Genomic DNA, 25,988 nt, shown 5'->3' with positions numbered 1-25,988 from the left:
AAAAGTTATGCTCTACCTGTTTGAATAACAATAGATCGAATAGATCTCACTGATAAATAACCCAAAAGGGTCGCTTACGGCCACACCATTTGGAAGAGAGCACACAAAAAACTATATATTGTGATTAAGAATTGTATTTTTATTTATTTTTTGTTCAATAATTCTCTTGATATATAAACAAAAAACATATGCTCAAAATGTGCATACAATGGATTTTTGAAAGGATATATACAAAAAACCAAGCTGGGCCCCCTCAGAGGGGTAAGAGAAGTGTATAAACGGTTAAATCACATTCATGCTAACCAAGCAACCCATACAATCTTACACAATCAACCAATACATTGAACATGCATTTTCTTTACATTAAAAATATTTTTTATATACACACAAGAACACTCTCCTCAAAGTCTTGGTGTATCTTGTTTGATGGACACCACCAGATCGGCGTGTTTTTTTGTATGATCTGGTGGTCAGTATCAAAATTCACACTTAAGAGGCAACTTCCAGGAACCTCGAACAACTCAGAGGTTCCAGGAACCAGCACAACCACAGAGATACATCCGCACACGTCACAACCAATATTGGAGAACCTAACCAAAATCCCAGTTTTCAACTTGTCGTCCCAACAAATGGACAATTCTACTGAAACTCTTCTGACGAAGGGCCTTTCATTTGTTCCTTCTATGAACCTTAACAGATTCGAAATTATGAAGGACCTACATGTGTTCTTTCGTAAAGTACGATTAAAAATCTTCTTTCAAAACATTACAGACTCTGTTCCTAACAATAATTTATCGGGATTGAAACCACCATCCAATTTCACACCCAATATTGAACAGGTGGGCAAAGAAGTGGAATGCTTTGAGAAGGCGGTTTATACCATATGCTTCCAACAACATACCCAAAGAAGAAAAATTGGCATTGACTAAATTGAAACATAACCCTGAGGTAACAATAAAACCCTGCGACAAAGGAGGAGGGATTGTCATCTTTAATACCGATGACTATAAACAAAAGATGGACAATTTATTGAAATCCCCCCAACATTATACCAAGATCTTGAACAATCCTGAACCCAAACTAAAAATGAGAATCCTACGCTCAGTGGAAACTGCGATTGAACGGGGAGAAATATGCCATCAAGAAGCAGAATATCTTACCCCCACATTTACTAGGTTCCCCATCATATATGGGGTCCCTAAAACACATAAAAATCAAACTGACCCCCCCATGAGACCGATTGTCTCCACAATCGGATCAGCTACTGAACCTTTGTCTAAATACATTGACAAATTTTTACAACCGATGGTGACTAACTTGGAATCTTATGTCAAAGATACTGGACATTTTATATCCAAAATTGAGGGCCTTCAATTCAATCACCATAAAGAATTCCTAGTGTCAATGGATATTGAATCCTTATACTCAAACATCCCACAGAAAGATGCTCTTGGGGTGATTAAGGATATCATGGACACCCAGACGACCCTACATAACAGCAAATTCCTTATGGAATGTCTTAAAATTGTTCTGGAGGAAAACTACTTTGAGTTTGATGGGGACATCTACCATCAAATCAAAGGAGTCAGCATGGGGGCATCATGTGCCCCAAGTGTGGCCTGCCTATACATGGGGCACTTTGAAAAAAAGAACATTTACAACGAAGTGGCCCCATATTACGAGAACATCCGTTATTGGGCACGCTTCATCGATTACATCTTTTTCGTTTGGCAGGGCGATAGGGGCAATCTCGATGAATTCCTATTATGGATTAATCTGGCAGATCCCAACCTGAGATTCACTGCCCAGATCAGTAACCAAAGTTTGGAATTCTTGGATGTAGTAGTGGAACATCAAAATACTCGATTGAAAGTATCACTCTTCACCAAACCCACATCGAGAAACACTCTCCTTCATTTTGACAGTTTCCATCCGTCCAGCCAGAAAAACAGTATCCCATTTGGGCAATTTCTACGTCTTCGTAGAAACTGCACCTCGATTGAGCATTATCTTTACCACTCAGAATCTATGAAACAAAAATTCATTCAAAGGGGGTATCCTAAAAAAGTGGTACGCGATGCCTTCAAAAGAGCTCGCTACTACGATCGGGACACGTTGTTTGTCCCCAAAGAGAAAAAACAAACCGAACAACTGGTATGTATAACAAAGCACTCCTCGATTAACAACAAAATTCGACATATTGTTAATTCCCAGTGGCATTTGCTAAACCTTGACTCTGGTGCACCCAGGATTCCCAAACCTTATTTGCCTTTAGACGTAACAAAAACTTGAGGAACTTGTTAGTCAAGGCCAAATACACAAGCTCCAAGACCACACTTGTACAGAAATCCATCACTGGTAGCCAACCTATCCGCGGCCACCACAAATGCGGAACATGCCACGCATGTGCCAACGCCATTGTAAGTGAAAGAATCAATTTCCGTCATCGTTCGGTAGAATTAGGGGAAATGACCAACTGCCGTACCTCGAATTGTATCTATGTCATTCTATGCCCCTGCGAACTACCCTATGTCGGAGAAACCGCGAGGGAATGTAGGGTACGTATTGGAGAGCACAAATCAAACATTAGACGTAATAATCTCTCAGCTCCACTAGTATCCCATTGGAAAGAGGCGAATCACAATGAAAGTGATTTACGCTACACCATCTTGGAAAAAATACACAGCCACAAGGGCACTAACATCACTAACATCCGCAAAAAACGTGAGGTTTTTTGGATATTTCTTCTAGATGCTCAAAAAAATGGCCTAAACGAATCTTTACCATGGGAGAACGCGATACTATAACCTTTATGAGCAATATTCTAGCTGGATTACACCTTGCTGGCCTCGTTTCAACCATCTCTTTTGGCCCTTTAAATGTTGACTCATTTTGGGTTATATCTTGAGCACATCCACTATTCTCCTAGATTACCTCCTTTTTCAGAATATTATGTTTGTTTAATTACATTCCATCGCTGTAACCTTCCGGATTACAGTGAACCATTTTGATTTTTCTATGGTCAGATTCTCCAATCAAACCTATTGACTATTCTAATTGAACCTCGTTGTTTGATTTGTAAAAAAAATATTTTTTTACATTTTTTACATATTAGTATATTGTCTTACATCTGATTCGATTCCATCCAATGAACCTCATGTGCTGTTCTTTTTGAAACATTTCTGTTTCACTTCATCAACACGTGCATTCTGAGCACTTTGGAGATTATGCGTTCCTTCTCTCCCGGCTGATGAATCAAGGAACGAACTGATCATATAACTTATCATCCCGGTTAGCACTGAGCACTAATCGGCATTTTGACAATCTAGCCGATATCACGTGCTCTCTGACGACAGGGCTTTGGTATCTTCTCATTGGTTGACATTTGTATTTAAAGACCTAGTTACACACCCGCCGTTCGCGCGGTTACTTGTAGCGGTAACCATTCACTCGGAATAACGCTATCCCCACCACGCATCGGCTTGACGCATCACGAACCTGTTTATAAGGTAAAGAACTAGATGTGCAGATTACTTTTTCACCCTAGCACTTGATGCGGGCTCTTAGATACTTATATCACTTCGATATAAACTCAGTGTTGGTTTTTTTTTTGGGCTACTCGTTCAGCGGTAATGTTTGTCTATAATAAAAAAAAATTATTTTCTTATTGTTTCTTATTTAGCCCAACTACATTGCCTCGTTCAAACCAATATTTTCGTATGAGCGTTTGCTCTCGGGATACAATGTTCCCAAGTACCTCGTGATACCGTGACGTGACCAGTAGGCTTCCTATCATCGCTTTATGGATCTAAAGGTATGATTGAACCTCCCGACATTTAACTCGAAGCCGTTAGTAATTAGTAAGCTTATCGCTTTCTTGAAAAGTACTCACTTTGTCGTATCCGTGTTTAGTTGGGTTTTGTTCACTTTATATGTTTTTCTATCGTCACTCTATTTGAAATGGGATCTTTAAACTTTAATTAGACAGCTCAGACTGCCTTTACTCCTCTGATTGTTCAGATATATAAGGAAACTAATCTCTCATCTCCATTATGACGCCTCTTCCTAGATCCTAGCAAATAGTTATTATTAATCATTGCGTACTCTGTCAGGACAATACATAATTTACGAAATTTAAGCTTCCAGATTTTGTCCTTTGAGGATCTTTGATAATCAGACATGAGCTATATAAAATCACCATTTAGGATTACCTTACTTTCAGCTCATGTTTTGGTTTAATTCTATGTTTTTTCTTTTAGCCTGTTATCATTTAAAGGAATCGACCACCTGTACGAACAGAACAAGGGGTTTTTACCGATCTTGAAGCTTGCCTGATTTCATCCTTTACCGTACAATTTACAAGGCAAGCAGTGGTTGATTTACCATTCACGAATTAATTAAGTCCAACCTTTGTTAAACGATCTATAAATGGGTGCTTCTCTTCTTCCATTTTTATCCCATTTCAGTACACTTACAGGAGTGATTCCTCCTACATCCTTTCCTGCGCTCTCGTTACTATCAATTTGATGTACCTCAGGATTTAAACTCGGGTGAGTGTTAAATTCTATACAGTGTACCATAGACTCACTCTTTTCTCTATTTTTTGTTGTTGTTATCTTTACAATTATAGCACTATCTATGTCAGGGTCCTTACATCTTTTTTGGTTTCTCCAAGGTTAATCTACCCAGTGAGAGGCGGCATACAATGTGCAGCTGCTTTGGTTATTACGTTCTGATAATTTATATTGTATTTGTTTATTAAAAAGTATTTTGTTTCGTTAAATTGAAACCCAATTTGAGCGCCTGATCGCCACACCATTTTGGTCCAAAAATGAGTTGTGAATAAATTTCATTCATTTATTGATGTTCTTTAACCTACAATTGATGTACACGATGATAATAACTGAAAAATTATTTTTATTAGCCCAATGAGATATTTTTTCTTTCAATATTAACTTTCTACAGGCCCCCTGGATTACAGAAAACGTATATAAATAAAGCCCTGAAGAAGGTGGCACCCTGATTGTTGGGTGATTGCACCGAAACGCGCGTCGGCGTGTTTTTTTGTATGATCTGGTGGTGTCCATCAAACAAGATACACCAAGACTTTGAGGAGAGTGTTCTTGTGTGTATATAAAAAATATTTTTAATGTAAAGAAAATGCATGTTCAATGTATTGGTTGATTGTGTAAGATTGTATGGATTGCTTGGTTAGCATGAATGTGATTTAACCGTTTATACACTTCTCTTACCCCTCTGAGGGGGCCCAGCTTGGTTTTTTGTATATATCCTTTCAAAAATCCATTGTATGCGCATTTTGAGCATATGTTTTTTGTTTATATATCAAGAGAATTATTGAACAAAAAATAAATAAAAATACAATTCTTAATCACAATATATAGTTTTTTGTGTGCTCTCTTCCAAATGGTGTGGCCGTAAGCGACCCTTTTGGGTTATTTATCAGTGAGATCTATTCGATCTATTGTTATTCAAACAGGTAGAGCATAACTTTTGTTCTAGTTATTGGGATGTATTTTGCTGACATACCTGATGTTGGAGTATGCTGGATGTGTGGCGCATCACCCATCCTATGGCTGGGGGTGGCAGGGGTGATGGGCAACATGTGCCCTATGGGTGGGGGTGGCAGTAATAATGGCCAACATAGTCCCTATGAGTGGGGGTGGCAGTAGTGATGGGCAACAGGTCCCCTATGGGTGGGGGTGGCAGTAGTGATGCGCAACAGGTCCCCTATGGGTGGGGGTGGGGGTGGCAGTAGTGATAGGCAACATCGTCCCTATGAGTGAAGGTGGCAGTAGTGATGGGCAACGGGCCCCCTATGGCTGGGGGTGGCAGTAGTGATGGGCAACAATAACCCTATGACTGGGGGTGGCAGTAGTGATGGGCAACATAAGCCCTATGGCTGGGGGTGGCAGTAGCGATGGGCAACATAAGCCCTATGGCTGGGGGTGGCATTAAATGTGCAGGAATTTTATATAGCGCAAATCAACAAGCGGTCTCTAAGCGCTTGCTTAGGGAACCCGTCCTGGTATTCCCCTGTGAGATAACCCAGCAGGGCATCCGCAAGGTGAAAGCCAGGCATCCCGCCGCGAGGGGCCCATGTGGAGATTAAGCAAGCTATTGCCCAGAGTCACAGAGTGTGAACCCATGAATCGAGTATGCACTGGAGCGAGAATTATCGAGTCCATGGACATTTATGGACTCAAGACCCAGCCGAGCCGGGAATTGAACCCTGGTCCCGGGCTGACCTCTGCTTCCAGGTCTGCCTCCTCTAACCAGTGAGTCACACTTCTCCACAATTAGTGATGGGCAACATAGTCCCTATGGGTGGGGGTAGCAGTAGTGATGGGCAACAGGTCCCCTATGATTGGGGGTGGCAGTAGTGATGGGCAACAGGTCCCCTATGGGTGGGGGTGGCAGGGGTGATGGACAACAGTAGCCCTATGGCTGGGGGTGGCAGTAGTGATGGGCAACATAAGCCCTATGGCTGGAGGTGGCAGTAGTGATGGGCAACATAAGCCCTATGAATGGGGGTGGCAGTAGTGATGGGCAACAGGTCCCCTATGAGTGGGGGTGGCAGTAGTAATGGGCAACAGGTCCCCTATGGGTGGGGGTGGGAGGGGTGATGGGCAACATTAGCCCTATGGCTGGGGGTGGCAGTAGTGGTGGGCAACATAAGCCCTATGGCTGGAGGTGGCAGTAGTGATGGGCAACATAAGCCCTATGGCTGGGGGTGGCAGTAGTGATGGGCAACATAAGCCCTATGGCTGGAGGTGGCAGTAGTGATGGGCAACATGGTCCCTATGGCTGGGGGTGACAGTAGTGATGGGCAACATAAGCCCTATGAGTGGGGGTGGCAGTGGTGATGGGCAACAGGTCCCCTATGGGTGGGGGTGTTAGTGGTGCTGGCCATGCAGCCCCGATGGTGGGCTGTTGTTAGTGGCCAGGATGTGGATCCCCTGTGTGTGTGTGCCATTTTGCAGGTACGTGTTGTTTGTTTATGTGGTAGGTGTCTGACTTACCGCCTGCGCCGTCGGTGTCGGTTCCTGAGCCGGTCATAGATGTAGAGTACTGGTATGACCTGCGCGATGGGATTCATGATGTGTTTGTGTCGTACACACTACTTGTTGCTCTGTCTCGTACCCGCTGCAAGCTGGTCCGTCTCGTAGCCATGGATTGAGTTGTGGTGCGAATCGTAGCTGATATGCTTGTTTTCCGGATGCTGTGACGTCCCGTACATAGCGACCCGTCCGGCGCGTAGGAAGTACGCATCGTACTTGCCACGCCGGAAACTGCTATGGATGCTGCTTCCGGGCGACTCGGTTCAGCGTTAGGAGTTACGGTTCGGACGGAGAATGGAGCTTGAATCACAGCCTACGTGTCGGTCGTATTTTTGGCAGTTATGCGTATCGTACTTCCTCTACAGGACAGACCAGCTACGGGTACGTGTCGGTCGCACGGTAAGGCTACGGACAGCTCTCAGGAGGGGAGGAACACTTGTAGCCAAACATTCATCAAAGCATCTCTCTCACCCAAAGATTACTGCCTGCCCGTGGCTCCGTTGAACGGGCAGGCAGTGATCTTTGGGTGAGAGAGATGCTTTGATGAATGTTTGATTACATGCACTCCCCCTTCCCGTGAAGCTCATGGGGCTGTAATTAGACAACCTTAATATATTTTTTTAAGAAAATACCAAGTAGGTATTGGACAAATGAATTCTGACATGAATGTCTAGTAGCCTGTCATATTGATTAGGCTGACCACACTAGGTAGTAATCGGAGTGGCAACAGGGATCAACTTCCTAGGTCCTGAAGAGAAGCTTATGGGAAGGCTTCGAAACATGTAGACCGGAGAGGGATTTGCCTAATATAGCATTTTTTCCTCCTTCTTCCCCTATTTTTACTAATACCAGCTATAGGAAGCATTAAAGTTTAGTTTCTCCATGCAGCCAGGTATTTTTTAACTCACTCATTTACTGACCCTTCCACTCTCACCCCAAACATATTATTTCCCTTCACAAAAGAGTGCTCCAGCGTATTCGTAGGTCGTAGCACGCCACATCCCGCAGCGGGCGGGAATTACCCGATGATGAAGCATGCCACCAAGGGACCTTTTGGTGGGTGAAGGTTATTTTAGAAAACGTAACGTTTCTCTCATGCTAGAAACCTAACGGTTCATTTGGGTCTAGTCACATTCTGAAGGATAGCATGGTCTTTTAGAATTGAGAGTGGACTCCTTTTGTTTTTTCGCCATTTACAGAGGAGGCTGAGTCGACGACTTACTATACCTCTTCACTCCCTGTCTTGTTTCTCGGTATATTTCGGTATATTGCACAATGCCATGGTAAGCTAATCAATGTGCACTTTTGTCCATGTGCAAATCCCCAGAACTGTGTATGGGTCAGCTGAATTATGGACAGAGTGTCAGTCCAGGAGAAGAAGCACCACCGGATCACTGTGCATACGATGACTTTAGAATGAATGCCCGCACATAAGGCGATGTACCTAATACTCCTGTTCTTAGATTTACATGGTGATGGGCTGTAAAACCTTCCTATAAAAGCTGCATTACATAACAGTAACAAATAGGCTCAGAAGAGGTCCATTTGATGGTTTTGATGAAACTGAGCTTTCTACAGAGCATACATTAATTCAGAAATCCTACAAGTTAGTGAATAAATTTCAGACAGTGCAGTTTAGAAACAAGAGACAGCCACTGTTCACAGACCCATTCTGGGTCATCATACTGAATTAGAACATATTCATGTTACAGACCCAGGATCATCACGTTGAATTTTATTTCTTTTGCCACAATGTCAAGATGAAGCTTGCGACTTGACGAAATCAAAAGTACAAATTACAGTGGTATATTTAATAGAATCATATTGATCTGTGCACATGCCTGGAAGGAGCACAGTCCATGTACTGCTTTCAAATAAGCAAACGTCCTTGTGCTGGCTTTGTAATCAAGTCAAACATTCACAGGCATGACCCAGCAATGTAAAGTAAACTTCATTCACGATGTTGAAATTTACAGTGATACGACGCAAGGCATCCGGCACAGCAGCAGAGTTTGCTGTCACCAAAGACTGTAAAGCTAACAGTTTTCATAATAATTCCTTAGCAGACATCTCTATATGACCATGTAGAGCAGAATATGCCTGGATCAGGCAGTTTTGCCACATTTATTAACCAATGTCTTGGTATCTTGAGACAAAGAACAGGGCAGTGTAATACTGGTTAGCAATAACAGTGCAGTGGGCCCCTTACATTATATAGACCTCATGTCCCAAGTAGAAAACCTTCATTCAGTCAATCGCTATCATTTGTATGAAGAATAGCACAGCAGGAAGTTGCATTTATCCGTTGCAGTAAAATCTTATTGGGTGCAAAGATATCTCTATCCACATGCATCTTGGACACACTGTAGGACTGCTTAAAAGAGGAGTTTGAGAGGTGGGAAATGAGACAGACAGGAAGGTGAGGGAAATATTAAAACGTTACTTGGGGAGGAGCAAATGTATAAGGAAGAGGTCTAGAGAAGAAAATTAGGAGAAGGAAAGAAGGAAGGAAGAATTAATAATACGAATGGAGGAGGGAGGGAAGAAAATAAAAGTGAATTTCTCACAAAAATACGCCATCCCCATGATTTTTAGAGAGCAAAAAAAGAGGAAATATTAATAATCACTGATTTTTACAACGTTTTTGAAAACATTGGAATACACCGAAAAACCCCACCAAAATTAACAGCAAATAGAAAATGAAAACAAGACCGCCTACCTCTAAACCAAACCCCCCTTACCTCTCTACCTTGTTCCTCTCTATTTCCATTTTCCATAATGTATTCCACTTCTTTTCTCTATTTCTTTCTACTTCTGTTTTTGTTCCTCCTATCTTTTTTATCTAAATATATCCTCCTCTATTCCCCACAGTTTTCATATATTTCCTATGAGTTCCATTTTTGTTTCAGTTTATTACTCTTGACTCTTTCCCTACAGATTGGCAAGGTACACCAGCCGATGAGAATGTCCTTGATGCAATACTGCTTAACACCTCCCGCGTAGGCCATGGATTTGCCATCTTAAAGCATCCAGTGGCATTGGAACTCTCCAGGACAATGGATATCCCCCTAGAAATCTGTCCAGTCTCCAACCAGGTATGCACATAAGAAAAAGTGGAAATACATGATGAAATTGGGCAATGAGTGGGAAGAACCGATCAGTGCAGGACACCTAGGAGGTAAAATAACTGTGTTCATAAGTCCAGGTGAAGCGCTAGATGTCTGCTTCTCAATATGATACAGTTTTGACTTGAACTTAACATATTTATCTCCTTGTAGGGGTGCCACCTGACCGGTATTTTACCCCTATAGAGTTTTCTTCTCTGTAATAACATCTGCTGCCTGTCTGCAGTGTGCTAGACTCTAGCTATCACATAAATTGAATGCCAGCAACAGGGAGCAGCTTAGATTCAGCAAGCACTACAACTCACCTTGCCTGGTCAATATTTACTTTCAGTGGTCCCTTGCACTTTTCTTATTGTGTAATAACAGTCTTGCAAGATACAACTTCACTCCAGCCAGTGTAGGCAGGCTAAAGGAGTGTCTCTCAAGGACATGATTTTTTTTTAATGACTGGGGAAATAGTCAGCGGCTTCAGTGTGACAGCTCATGTGGCTGTCACAATAAAAGGTGGCTAAAAAGGTGTACTTGATCTTTCATGTTTTGAAGATTGTGTACAAGAAGGCTCGTGCAACACAAGTAATTTCTCCAAAAGGACTTATGTACAATCTGTCGTACATTGATCTACATTGCTGGAGTCTAGTGTGGCCCCTTATTATTGGTCATGAATTGGGACGGATAAAAGTGGCCTTTATTGTTTTCAGACTAAGGACGCAACCCATTCTCCTTGTCCATACCTAAATGTTGATTTTACCCAGATAAACCACCAAAAACCTTTCTTGGCTTGCGTATGCTTCTGCACTGCACCTTGTTTATCTCCTAACTACATTTCAATTATGTTACATTACTGTCCAGTAGAAAACTCCTTTGTAAGAAGAGTTTCAACAAGAGTACAAGCTGGAGCATATTATATAAGTGCCCTTGAAGTGCAACAGTTGTTTAAGCCCACATTTTGCATTTCATAATGGGCTGGAGGTGTTTGTGCAGCCCTGTGATCACATGCGGCTTATGTTTCTGCTATTACATAAGCATCATACTTTGAATGGACTTGCAGCCCCACCAGTCAAGGGAAAGAAAGGCTAGAGCTGCTTAGCGAAAAGATTTGTGCCTTTGGGTGATGCACTATAGGATAGTGACTGACAAAAACAAAACTACATTTCCCATAAATCCTGAACTCTAACTTTATTTGGAATGGCAGAAGCTATCTTACATGATCAAGTATTAGTTTCCTCATGATTCACTGCATCCTTACTAAATAATTGAGATACTTTGTTGTTGTAATCATGATCTTGTTACTAATGATAGCAGAAACTTTGGAGTTGAACAACTTGGAATATGAAACTACCCACAGACAGTGTTTCCTCAAATTAAGTCATGAATAGAAAATGAACTTAAGTTTTAAAGTACTGAATCTAAGTTTCACACAGATTGTTGAACTATATTCAATAACTAAACATTGGGATCTGTATTACATAAAGTTAAAGGATAGAATCCTATCACTAAAGACTTTTATATATTGTGATGTATGTCAACAGTCACTGTGTAAGAAAGAAGGCAACTTAAGAAATATGAGCATGTAAAATGATGGTGTTTGTTACCGGACTTATCCTGACCATGTGACACCATAGCAACATTCGAGAGTATAGTTCTAGTCCATCAACCATGAAATGTTCTCAGAGACAGGCAAGGCAAACCACAGAATTTCAAAGCAAGTCTGTCTCACCTCCAACACGAGCCCATTTTTATAGAAAAATACACAGTAAAATCCTCACTGTCAACATAACAATAGCAAAATATTAGATAGGTTAAATCAATAATAATACAGAATAAAATGCAACAATACAAAACACTATCCCCTAAATGAATAATAATTAAAGATGGAGTTGAAGCATAATTAATTCATACGTACGATGGCCAAGTTGTTGGTCCCGATTCACAGAACTAACTTAAGACAAAATCCTAAACTTACTACCATTTTTGTATTCACAGAAGGCACTTACTCATTATGGTATTCACAGATGGCACTTACTCATTTCGGTATTCACAGAAGTTAGGAATCCTAACTTTAGGACTCCGAAATGCCTTCTGTGAATACCAAAAGTCTTAAAATTAGGATTTTTCTCAGTTCAGTAGTAGTATAGTTAGGACTCCTAACTTTAGTACTCCTAAATGCCTTCTGTGAATACCGAAAGTCTTAAAATTAGGATTTTTCTCAGTTTAGTAGCAGTAAAGTTAGGACTCCTAACTTTAGAACTCCTAAATGCCTTCTGTGAATACCGAAAGTCTTAAAATTAGGATTTTTCTCAGTTTAGTAGTAGTACCGTTAGGACTCCTAACTTTAGGACTCCTAAATGCCTTCTGTGAATACAGAAAGTCTTAAAATTAGGATTTTTCTCAGTTTAGGAGTAGTAAAGTTAGGAGTCCTAACTTTACTACTCCTAAACTGAGAAAAATCCTAATTTTAAGAATTTCGGTATTCACAGAAGGCATTTAGGAGTCCTAAAGTTAGGACTCCTAACTTCTGTGAATACCGAAATGAGTAAGTGCCTTCTGTGAATACCAAAATGAGTAAGTGCCTTCTGTGAATACCAAAATGGTAGTAAGTTTAGGATTTTGTCTTAAGTTAGTTCTGTGAATCGGGCCCGTTATTTTTAAGTTCCAGAATTATAAGCATATTCATTATTCTTGCTGTCACTAAAATTGAAAAAGATTTGAATCTGATTGGCTGAGGAAGCTTTTTCTCTTATCTGCCAATTCAGGTTTGCAGATCTGGAGACATATCTGCAGAAGGAAAGGATCTCATTGGCTGACTGCAACATCAGGAAAAAATGTTGCACCTCTAATACAGGATACAAGGACCTGGTCCCTGTTCTAAAAGTATTTGTAAAAGGGCAGACAAGTGGACAGGTTGAGAACACCATGATTCCAGGACGTTGAATGGGGGAGGATCCCTTCCCTTGTTTTGAAATTAAAAAAAAAACAATTTTGTCACAGGATTCACAGTTTCATCAGCTGGCTCTGTGGTTCCCAGCAAGGCCCACGTATGCTACAGATCCTAAGTGCAAATCACTGATCCAGGACATGATTCACAGCCTGGTTCCTGTAGACAGGCCACTGCTGACCTATTGTTTGCAACTTAGTTCAGGAACAGTGGAACCAGCAAGGATCCATGAACCTTGCCCCGGGCTCACAGTATCAGGCAGGGAAGCTTATGTCTGGTAGGTTGGATTCGCAAATCAAATAACAAAATGTTTTTAAACATTTTTAAAAGAAAAGAGACCCTGGTTGTAAATTAGGGCTGGTGGCCAACTCCAACGTCAGGTCCTGCAGCCAACTGTTGCTCTGATATGAATTTACTTTGAAAAAATGAAAAGACAAGAAGTGTTTGGCAAAACAGGATCAAGTTGGTGTCATAAAACCCAGTGGCCGGGAGAGCAGCAACAGAGTCATGTCTGAGGACTGGGTCAAGGTACAGAGGTTTGGCCAACATTATATACTGTTCTTGAAGTGCAATAAACCAATTACACATTCTTGTAGAGTACGTAAATCTAGTCATGAACCATACATTCAACCATCTGATACGGGGGCACAGGTGGCTCTTTTGTGGAGACCCAATGTGGGCCAGTGTGTATGTGTCTCGATGTCCGGCAAGGGGCGTGTGTAAACACTGCATGTATTGTACATACTGTGTTCTGATTGGCTGAGTGTTCCGAACTACATGTGGCATCTGACTTTGTGGTATTTTGGGAATGTGCGCCTCTCTAGTCTAACGTATTTTTGGGGGGCCAGTCCCATTGAACTTTTTGTGGTGTAGTTGCCTATCTGTGGGAACGATCTTGGTTTTCCCTATTCACAAGTTTGCCTTCAGGCTAAGTGCAACACCACTTGTGACCTGTCATTCGATAAGCTTTGGATTAGGTCGCAGGACCTGTCTGACCACGTTTCTCTGATTCGGGTTGAAGGGGAGGTCATCTCAGAAGAATTCAACTCCAATGATACAAGTTCGTTATTACACGTACATATAACATGGCGGTCATTGATATCGCATTTACCGACATTCTCATTATTATGTGTACATATATTACGGCGTACATTGCATTTACCATTTACCAATATTAACATTCCCTACTCTTGTTGAATTTTCAACTACATCATTTTTCTCTTAGGTCATGACAGTCACATTATTTGAAGCTGGGTTTGTTTCTGTTGTGTCTGCTGTGTAGCTATTTGCATACTACCTACTTTGAGGACTGTATTTTTACAGCAGGAAACCCCCATCTGTAGGAAACCACAAAATAATAGTACAAAAATGAGAACCAAAAGCAATGACATGCACCGTTTGGTCACCCACAGGGTGAGCCAGGAAAACATACTATGAAACCAGTCCTGCTCCGGGGCACCTCCCACCTTCTTCATGTCAGCTTGTAGACGATGGACACTTGGATGGCAAAAGCAAAAGTTCAGTTTTCGAGATCATTTCCAGGAATATAAATGCAACCGGAAGCACCAATCGTGGCATACACCCCAGCCTCCATCGCGATCATCAAGTCCAACACATACGGATGTTTCATTACCGTGAGGCGGATGGGTCTTAGTTCTTTTCTTGTAGCTTTTAGGCCAAGCTCAGTGTGCTTAATCATCTTCAGTGGCTCCCACCTGGTTATCTGTAGCCAGCGGGCATTTGCCTTTGTTTGCACAGTGAAGAAAGGTGTGGACCCTCCTTTGTTCACCTGAGTGTCAGAACACAGTCTGAATTCTTCCGGAATGCCAGTGTACTAAGCCCAACTCAATTAGTTAGCAGTTTTTCTTTGAGCCTGATGCAACAGAGTTATTTCTTTTATAGCGGGTGTTGGAGCAACTCAGACTGATCTTCACCAGGGATGACCAGGGTTGGGTGTTTATGCTCAAGAAGGTGCAGAGGCCTGCCATCCAGAGACGAGCTGTGCATAGGCAAATTTTACTGCATTGCCAGAAGTAGTTCATCAACGTAGAGGAGCTCCATTGCAGGTCTGGTATGTGCAGTATTGCTTCACAATGTTCATTGGTACCACGCGGCATTATTCCTTTGCCTCTAAAACACAAAGAATACAGTGTAAGTTTCAGTACAATTAGGGATTGCCCCTTCCCTTCCAACCAAGTGTACCTATTTATCTCGGTATCCCAGATTTCCTGGCATGAGGTATCTGTGCTGGTTTTAGACCCACTCCCATGGTACTCATTTCCCCTAGCCGCATCAAGGTGAATGGTCCTGCACTGGAATTCCATATCAGGGGTCCAATTTTTCATTACGAAAAGCTGCCCCAAACATGTTAAGTACCATCCTGGGACCACGGACGGAGGTGAGAGCGGACGTATTTGTGCACTGGTGGGGTAGTTTTTATACTTCTAAGAACATCTTTTCTATGAAGTCTCAGGCCAAACAGTGTCCTCCCTTATAGTACTCTTTCTGCGCATCCTGTCTAGTTCAGATCGAATATCACTAGGTTCGGTAAAAAGGTATAGTGCTCTGGGTTTGGTCTCACATTGGGTGATGTTTACTACTGCTATATGGGGTTCTACTCCATTGGATGTTATCTTAGCTCTAATCCTACATGGGTACAGGTGAATGAGTAATGTTTCTTTTTCGGGGGCTATCTCTTGAGATAAGTAAAGCCTGTCTGTGCCTACGGCGTGGGGTATCAGCGAACATACATAACTGGGCCTGTTCGTGGTTTGGGTGCCCACGGTGGTCATATGCTGATACCATCTGTTGTGTAGGATTGCACTGTGTAGTGCATTAGGAATACTAGCGAGGTAGGAGATGCCCCTATGCAAGCGCTGCAAGAATGTCGAGGTAGGCTTCATGAAGATAGGCAGATTTCTGGTTTTGGAGGGGCGCGAGATCACCCATGCTAGCCAGAGAGTATACAAAAATAGATAAATACATAACTTTGGGAACAGGTGTAGGACTTGGGATGGCTTCAGTGGGGATGTCTGTCGTCTGTTTGCCCAGGACTTTCTTGGCTTGGTGCAGTAAAAAAGAAGAGTCTGTAAAAAAGTGTCCATAAAGGCAGCTTGCAGTATGTGTTCTTGAGCAATTGGACCTCATTGAAGTCCTTTTGCGAGCTTCGGCTGAAGGGATAGCGGGCCACTGTAACAATGGTGCACATGCGGCTTGATTTCAGACCTGTTGGAAAGGAGCTGTAGGTTGTAGGTTAGTTTGGAAAAAAACACATATCATTATACAATTTTGGGGAAATTCCTGTCTTCTTTTTAAGGGTATATTCTGTGGCTCCACTATGCGCCAGGTTGTGAATTATTACCAGTGGATGTAGAATTTAAAGGGTATCATGGGGGCCTGTTACCAGTGACGGGATACTTCACAGCTCAAGTAGAGTTCAAGAATAGATACACTGTCGGTAAAATGTATGTAGTAAGGAGGATAAAGTCTTCTGGGCTGGAATGAACAGCACATGTTGGGAATGATCCTATACTCTGATCATCCCGATCAAGTGTTTTTAATAGAACAGAGTCAGCATGAAAAACGGAGGTCCTAATTTCCAAAATTGTTTACAGGGAAATTGGGATGCTTGAAAAATATTGAACACCGCATTGTACTGAGAGAGGGTGTTAATCCAAAAGTGCACAAGGTTCGTAATGTGCCATTAGCATTACGGAATCAATTGAAGGAAGAGCTTGACAGATTGTGTGAATGGAAGGTTATCGAGCCTATTGAAGCGGTTAAGTCCAGTAGTTTTGGCCAAGAAAAGTAATGGTAAACTACACATGCGTAGTGATCTCAGGGACCTGAATTAGTGTATATGGGTTGATCGCCATCTATTGCCAAACATCAATGAAATGTTGATGGAAGTGAGCGATGCCAAGAATTTCTCAACTTTGAATTTATCGAATGCCTATCACAGATATGTATGCATCCTGATTCTAAACATCTGACCTCCTTTATAATACCACATGGAGCGTATCAATTTGTGCAAATGCTTTCGGTCTGGCCTTCAGCATCCACCGTATTCCAGAGGGTTAAGCAAGGTGTTTTGGCAGGTTAAAAAATAAAATGTGCTGTGTTTCCAGGAGGATATTCTAGTTTAGGTTTCTGATGTAATGCAACATAGTGTTGTGCTGGAATGCGCGTTGGGTAAGTTGGAGCAAGCCGGGTTGACACTCGGTGTTGAGAAGTGTAATTTTGAGGTGAATGAGGTGCATTATTTGAGACATACCCTATCAGGGGAAGGATTGAAACTTAAAATAACGTTGTTAGAAGCTACTGAGAGGGCACCTTCACCAAAGGATAAGGGACAACTGCGCTACTTTCTCAGTCTGGAAGAATATTATTCGTAGTTTGTGGAGCACTTCTCGAACAAGGTGCATGCTTCGTTAAGGTTGTATGGTCAAGCGAGTTGAGAATGCATTCAAGAAAATCAAAGAATCAATCATCAAGGCAGTGGCATTAAACCAATTGATCCACATGCCAGTATTCTTTGTAGTTGTTGATGCCAGTGCGTACGGGTTAAGTGCTGTTCTCATGCAAAACAAGAATGGAGTAGAAAGAGTAGTGGCCTTTGCATCATGAACGTCAGAGGAGCAGAGGGCACATATTCAACTGTTGAAGAGGAAGCATTGTTGTATTGGTGGAGTATCCAGCATTCTAGGAAATATGTATGGGGGATCATTTTGCATTGCACACTGACCATAGGCTATTGGTAGACCTGTTTCCAAAAAGATGTGTGGCTAGAGCAACTCCTCGAGTGGCAAAATGGTTGTATAGGTTGCAAGAATACACCTTTGACATTAAGTATGTGCCAGGTATGAAGAATGCCAATGCACATTGGTTTTCGTGCGTGGAATTAAAGGACAATGTTGTTGAGGATGCCAATGTATGGTTGGTGGCTAGTGTGCAGGAGGTGTGTGCTGAAGCTATTAGTGAGGATGGATGGAAACAAGCAACTGGTAGTGATCTAGTTCTGCAACTGGTGATGGAAAAATTACTGATTGGAAATTTGGTGCATGCTGAAAGAAAGATACCTCTTTGTGGAAAATGGAATTCTCCGAAGAGGGGACTGACTAGTGGTGCCTACAAGTTTGAGAAATAGACTGTTGGGATTGGTACATGTGAGACATGGGAGTATGTCTGCCATGAAAAGGAAAACTCAGGTTGCTTTTGGGTGACCTGGTATGGATAGGTTAGTTGAGAGGTGTGTTCGTAATAGTATATCTTGCACATGCAGTAATAAAACTCATACGATCGTGGAAACTCCCATTGTGCCTGTAACATTGCCAAACAGAGCATGGGAAAGAATTGCCATTGACAATAGTGATCTGTTCAATTCTTTGGAATATGAGAATGGATTTGCTGTTGTAATGGTAGATTATTATTCAAAATGGCCTGAAGTTGCCTTCATGAGTGAGGCAAAGTCATCCAAGGTCATATAATTTTGTGAAGAAATGTTCAGGAGGGAGGGTTGTCCAGCAGAAATCATTTCAGGCAATAGTCCACAATTTGTGACTGAGTTTGAATCATTTCTTTAAAAAGAGGGGATTAGGCGTTTCAGAACTCCAGTTTATCACCAGTGCGGGAATGGATTTGTTGAGTTCTTTAACCGTGTGTTGGGTGAGTGTATTCAGTTGGCAATGGGTGGAAGGTTGAATTGGCGACAAGAGGTGAAAAACACGTGGTGGAATTATTGAACTACACAGCATAATGTTACAGGGGAAACACTATTTTCTTGCTCAAAGGAAGAGTGGCTTGCAGTGGGGATGAAAAGAGTGAATTTTGGAGTTGTCGATGAGCAGGATCTGTGTGAAAGGGTGGAAAGATACCGAATCAATATGTATATAGACATAATAGTAAGTTGAAAAGAACGCCGAGGATGTTTAAGAAAGGCTATTCGGTAAGAACATGTTGTGGAGACGACTCGTACAAAGGGCAGTTCTAAATAGTCTAACGCAAAATGCATAAAGAAGATGAAAGGAAATATGGTTTTGTTGAGTGTTGGAAGGTAGTGGAACGCTAGGAAGGTCTCATGTTGTAATGAGATGCAGTGTTGGTTATGGCAAAAGACGGAGACAGAAAAGAGTAGATTTGATACAAATGTCGGCAGGAGGAAAAAGAACAAGTGGTTGTGTCAGTTATAAACCAATGCCGGTAGGAAAAAAAAGAACTAGTGGTTGTGTCACTTATAAACCAATGCCGTAGGGAGGAAAAATAACTAGTGGTCGTGTGAATTACAAGCCAAAGAAGTTGGATGAGAATGTTTTGCATGTGATGGGTGACCAATGATTTTTAGGCTTGAACCGTAACATGTTAAGTGTAAAACAGATTTTATTTCATTTCATTTTTGTAACTGCTGTTGTTTCATAATTTTATGCATTTATTTTTGTATGTGTATAGTTATATCTTTACTGATGTTTAAGGAAGGGTCATCTAATGTTCTGTGAGGATGAAGAGAATTATGGAATCTGGTGAGTGAGGCAGTTGACCCGCGCTTGCCACGGGTTGACACCCTATGCTCTACTCTTAACAAACTTTTTTATTTAAACACGAAAGTGTAAAGATTATGTTTTCCAAAACCCACCCTAAGCTGGAATCAGAGGAGGGAGCTCAGACTAGGCTTGCGTATGGGTGGTCTGGCAATTACTGGGACACCACTCATTCTCTCTCAGAGTCCGAATGTGTCTAAGGTGATGAAGCTACGACCCTCACTGGAGGAAGGGGGAGTCCAAAGGTTGAAGGTATGTGGTGAGTGGACTTTGGTGAGAACTGGTTTGAGGGAAAGGTAGGGGACACACCTCACCAGGCCCACACCCTCATGCCAGGATATCTTGACATCAACTCCTTCACACTCTTTCTATCACCTACATTGTACTAGATTCCCTTCAATGGGCTGCCTGGCCAAGGTACCTCTACACTCTCTTCTCAAAAATGCACTGAGAAAAAAGCCTTAATCTCAACACACGTAAGGACATAAATGCCATAAACCTTTAATTGACACACTTCTTCATGCTACTTATCCTGCAAAAATCTGTAAAATTTGTAAAAACAGACATTCCCTCTCCCTTTGACAGGTACTGATGTTAGTCTCAGATCTGAGGAACCACCCAGCTGCAGCTCTCATGGCTCAAGGGCACCCTGTTGTGATCAGCAATGATAATCCACCCTTCTTCGGATCCAAAGGCTTGTCGTATGATTTTTATGAAGTCTTCATGGGCATTGGAGGGATGAAGAGCGACCTGAAAACCTTAAAGCAACTGGCTTTAAACTCTCTGAAGTAAGTCTCATTATTTGTCTCTATTTAACTTACTCTTTGTCACTTGGGTGCATTGCCTTCATAACTCCCTTCGTGACAGACACCACTAAAAAACAATCTCCCTCAAACATTCTATGGTGCAGGTGTTATTTATTGTAGCTTAGAAGAAGAGATTGCTTTCCCAATGCTGTTTGAAACACCTGAGATTCAATCATCATTGGCTGTTGGCATTTTATTTTTAGTAGTGTTAATGCTTATGAATGTGATTGTATAAAATAAACAGAACAATAAGTATGTGAACACTTTAGAGTTGTCTGTAAATACACTGGGGAAGTGTAGACCCAGTTACCAGGGTATCAAGATTTCTGGGGCTTACAAATCAGGAGTTTGCAGTATTACACAAAAATAAATGTAAAAAGCAATTAGAGCCAATAACAATATAATAGTGTCAGTGCCTCGATTCATTCAAATAGCACAAGACCGCACAAAAATACCAGACAGTTACATTGCCCCAGTGATGTCAGGCCAAATTTGAAACAATTAGGTCCTCCATTGCTCGAGCAGAGAAAATGGCTTATTTTGCACACAGAGTTTATTGTCAATACCAGTCCTGGTGACCTCGGTGCCAACCTGGCTGATCATGATCTTGAACCTGATGTACCTAGGTGGTTCACTGCATACACCAGCTGCCCAAGCACAGAAACTAAATGCGTCCAAACACAGAAGAAATGTGTGGCCTCTGAGCACCCCCATCTGTCTGTGGAAAGGCCTTCACAGTAGTGACTTATCACCAAGTTAAGATACTCCCCTAACATCAAACAGTGTGGCCTAAGATTGAAAAAATATTGTTTAACCATCAATCTAAGTCTTGGAAAGGATCAAAATCCGCAAATTTATTTTTCGCCTTACACTTTAGCCAACTGCAGCACAACACCATCATATGCACAGTAGTAAAATGTTCAGCAAGATCGATCATCCTTTCGCCTTGGACAAAGTCTATATTGTCAAGGCCTCATAGGAAGACCTCACTGTTCGAGCATTGGCTGAACTAATCAATACTTAATGATGGTGAGAGTTGGAAAGAGTCAAACAGGTGCATCTACACTGCAGTCTCCATGAATTGCAAGCTTTTCAGCACATGAAGGGTCAGCTTGCAGCTCAAAGGAATGTTTTGTTTCTCAGAAGAACCTCATCATTCCCCAAGCATTGAGACTGCAAGTTGATGAACAATCTCATAAGGGTCTCTGAAGAGTCACCAAAATACTGCTGAAACAAAAGGTGTGGTTTCCATTCATAGATGGTTGAACAGAGGCTTGGTATCTTACGTGTCTGCCAGACTCTGCGGAAACATAATACTCCTCTCAATGTCAGACATACTCCCGGAGATCTAGGGATAAGTCACCATGCATTTCTTTGGTCACATAGACTCATGGTAACTGATTAACGTTTCAGATTCCTTGAAGTCATGGCTGTTTACAGCATATTGACGTTGTTGCCGCCGTCTTTCTCAAGACACAACATCCTTATATGGAGAACATGATATAGAATGATAATCCCCAGAAAAATTTGATGAAAGAGTAAGTGGAAACATAGCATAGATGATCAGTGAAAAAGTACACACACAAAGATGATCCTTTATTTGACCCTCAGTCACATGTGATAACTCACATTATGGGTTCCATTTTGATGGACACAACATCACTAACAATTTGTCTTACTTTCACATGCTGAATGGGGTCTCTCACTGGCGGAAACATTTTCAGAATTCCTTGAGGAGAGACCATTTTGTGCTTCACTCTGAGGTCTCCCCACCTGATCCACCATCTGCTCCTTCTTAACCCCATTTTGCTTGTTGACATACAAGGCCTCATTATTTTATCAAACATTAGATGAGCATTGATACATTCGCATTTTCACAAACAGTTCAGAAATGAAATAACATATGCAGTTAAACGATTTCTCCTTGTCATGTATTTTGATCATAAAGTGAAGATTTCAAACTTCAAGATATGTTAAAACCTTGTCTACACACTTAAACTGATATTTGTTGCATGGGTACTCCTTTATCAAGGAGGAAAAAAATCACATCAATACATTTATATTAAAATACTACAATGCTACATGCTATACATATATCATCACGTTTTTAGAGCAGTACTTTAACCTCATTTTTGTAAATAAAAATTACCTGATATATTATGAGGTTTATGTTCCTCTTGTTTTCACAAAGTCCATGCCAGCCCAAGATGTCTATTCTATTAAATGTAATACCCACATGTTCCATTATTCAATTTCTCTGGAATATGCACTCAAGTAAATGCAGTCCTATCTTCATTACTTTTTGATTAAGTTATTGTTCTCCTGTTTGTTTGAGTAGGAACTATGAGAGAATATATTTGATGTTATAACTGTTCTTGTGAGCCATTTCGTAGGCCAATTGAAATCCTTTATTTTCTTCAGGCTCAAATGTGACTCCTATTATTGACTTTTTAAACATGTAATGCTAATTATCAACAGACTTATATCTTGTCACTCTCTATGATTTTCAATATGATAGTATACAAATTAAAACTCAAAACACTTAAACGCTACTCCACATTCCAACTGCTCACCAAGCCTCATCACAGCACCATATTGACCCCATTTTGGTATTTAGCTGGTGGCTATTGTGTTGTCAGGATTGATGCCCAAGGCTGACATGTTCCAGTTCACACATTTTTCCTTAACATGCGAAACAGGGGGAAAGGGATAGAAAGAAGCCAGCTCTTTGTACAGCATTGACTCCTCCTGAAGGTCTACTTGTGTGCTAGTTTGTTGCTTAACACTACATTGTATGGTAAATACACGTTCATGCAACCAGTGTTTGACATGTACACCACAGCTCCCTACCCCACACTGTGACTTTTTCCCATCTTAGATACTACTTCGTCTGAATGTGGCGACTACCCAATTGTTACTCTAGCCCCAATTCTCCCAATTAGGTAAACCTAATACTTCCTCTACTAATGGGTACACCACCCACTTCTCCATTAACCCAACTTCAGATGATTTTGTAACTAATTTTTACTACTTATAACATCAATAAAATGTTTTGTTTATTATAATCTGTCTTTTCTGTTTACCTTTATCTAAAAAACAATATGATTCAGACTGGATAAAATATTAACTTCAGTGTTTTATTCCACCATAAGTGTTGCTGTTGAGAAATCCTGTTGCAAGACTATAGGAATTGACCAGCTTTTCTCCTCATTTCCAGGTACAGCACAATGCCCCCAGAGATGAAAGCCAAAGCAACTGAAATCTGGCATAAAAAGTGGAAGATGTTTGTGAAGGAGTTCCGTGATTCCTATTTAAGAACTGACCTCTAGAATGCAACTCCCAAGAAGAAGCGGCCCTGAAACTATGACCAAAATAAGCAGTTATCTGGCAATGGAACACTAAACTATATGGCAGGATTGACTAGATGATGAGGAAGCATATTCTGAGCATAATTATATATAGTCCTGGCCCCTTGCTATACCTCCGTTAAACAATTGTTGCCCAGAGATTTTAATTTTTTATTTGTGTTTTTGTATCATTAGAAAAGTAATTTAGCTTGGATAGAGATTGCTAATCCGGGCCGAATTATTCTGGATGAAGTTTTTAAAACTGGCTAATGTGTTGCAGTGATTATGTAATATTTTAGGAACCATGAGATCTATCTTGAAAATATCTTTATTGAGCATCAGACAAAAGCAATCACATTTACATCCGGTATCCATGTGTCATCTGTGCATTTTACGGTAAACAAAAACCAAAAGGTCTACAATCTGATATCCAAGTGACAAAGATCCACCACCTCAGCAATGCGCCACTGCATTTCCAACATTGTCAATGAGTGTAAGCAAACGAGACAAGTAGCCCGCACCCTGAGTGGTTTGTCCTGCACCTACAGAGAGCATAACAGTACAATACTCAATATAGCCCTACCCCACAACCACCCCCCTCCCCCCAACCCAAAACTAACTAAAAACATTGGTGCCGTTTCACGGGTGAAGCACCCCCTCCGACGTAGTAGCAGCAGGTGTCCACCCAGCTCTGTTGCCCCCAACCGGGGGGGTCTGTACCGAGGGGGAGGAGGAAGGGGAAGGGGGGGGAGAGGGGGAGGGAAGGGGGAGAGGCAGGGGCGGGGGGGGAAGAGACTGAGGGGGGCAAAGGTCACATAAAGAGAAGGCAGAAGAGGGGACAGGGAGGCTAATCCCCCCGGAGGGGGGGGGAGGAAAGGCCAGTTCACGGAGGGAGCCAGGAGGGAACCCCACACCCAGGAGGTTGACGAGCTCTCTGATAATAGGCGGGGCTCACCGCTGCAACACCTACCCTGCTCCGCCAGCGCCATGCGACCCCCTCCGTTCACGCGTCCACCCCACTTACTTGCATAGCAGTTTGTGACATTGTGGGATCTAGGGCTTCTATTGCCTTAAATTGTTCCATCAGTTGAGCCCAGTCCAGTGCTATCGGTCGTTTCCTCAGGCCCCGGTATTCCTCCTGGTATAATGCCTCCCGTTCCGCCCCTGCCCACCTGCCCACCTCCTCGCGCCAAGCTTCAATTCTCGGTGCCTGAGCTGACTTCCAGTGTTTCGTTATCATGCGCTTCGCCAAGATCAGAACCAGCCCTGCGAATCTGCGCATTAGCTTTGCCTTTTTGGGGAGGGGAAATAACCCCAGAAGACAGGCTTCAATGGTGTCCCATGGGGTGCGTCCCGTTACCGCCGCAAGCTCCCGCGTCACCTCAGTCCAGAACGCCCGCAGCCTGGAACAATTCCACATCATGTGCAGAAAGTCAGCGTCTGGCGCGTGGCACCGCAGACATGCCGCCGAGGGGTACATCTTACGTATTGTTGCAGCGGCAAGGTATGCTGCATGAAGTATGAACAACTGGATTGTCTTTGAACGACAGTTCCGCGAGACTCTACGGGGATGGTCCAGCATTCGAGCCCACTCCCCATCGTCCAGATTCCGTCCCAGGACCAGGTCCCATCTCTGCCTAACCTGCCTCAATGAGACCAATAAATGCTCTCTCAGGCCGCGGTAGAGCCAGCGTACTAAATATCGCCCGTGCCCCATAATGTGTAAGGACCTCAGTAATTGAAAGGTTGGGGGCTCCGTGCGATTAGCAAACCAATATGTTCGAATGTAACGGACTATGGTCGCATGGGTAAGGAACAAGGCGTCGGTTACCGAATGAGTATGCACGAACTCCTCATGCTGCATCAACTGGCCATCAAGAAAGAAATCCCCAACCGATTCCACTCCCTCATTAGACCATCTCCGCAGCTGGCCCCGGGTCAGCACCCCCCTCCCAGTCGGCAACCCGCAGAGGGGGACATTCGGGGCATATGGGGACTGTATCCCCGCCATCCTCCCTGCCCGCCTCCAATACTGGAAAGCTACTCTCCACAAGTAAGGTGGATCGCGCAATTTAGGGGCCCCAGGGCATAATTGTGACTGGAGCGTCCCACTTCGCACCTGTTCTGGGGTATAGCCGATTTCAAATACGTTTTTACCCGCCA

General features: G+C 42.3%; 1 protein-coding gene across 1 annotated transcript in view; it reads left to right on the top strand.

Annotated features, from left to right (window-relative positions):
* Window positions 1–24,543, top strand: part of LOC146854821 (adenosine deaminase 2-like) — a 447,289-nt gene extending 422,746 nt beyond the window's left edge. The window contains exons 8-10 of the mRNA XM_085652183.1: window positions 10,017–10,174; window positions 20,258–20,460; window positions 23,696–24,543. Of these exons, the coding sequence (XP_085508309.1) occupies window positions 10,017–10,174; window positions 20,258–20,460; window positions 23,696–23,807 (473 nt within the window). The 3' untranslated portion in view covers window positions 23,808–24,543. The remainder of the gene's footprint in view (window positions 1–10,016; window positions 10,175–20,257; window positions 20,461–23,695) is intronic.
* Window positions 24,544–25,988: the final 1,445 nt, after the last annotated feature.

This window comes from Triturus cristatus, chromosome 4_1, assembly GCF_964204655.1.
Source record: "Triturus cristatus chromosome 4_1, aTriCri1.1, whole genome shotgun sequence".
Taxonomy (NCBI): domain Eukaryota; kingdom Metazoa; phylum Chordata; class Amphibia; order Caudata; family Salamandridae; genus Triturus; species Triturus cristatus.
The sequence above is the reverse complement of the archived record's forward strand: the minus strand, read 5'-3'. Positions and strand labels throughout refer to the sequence as shown.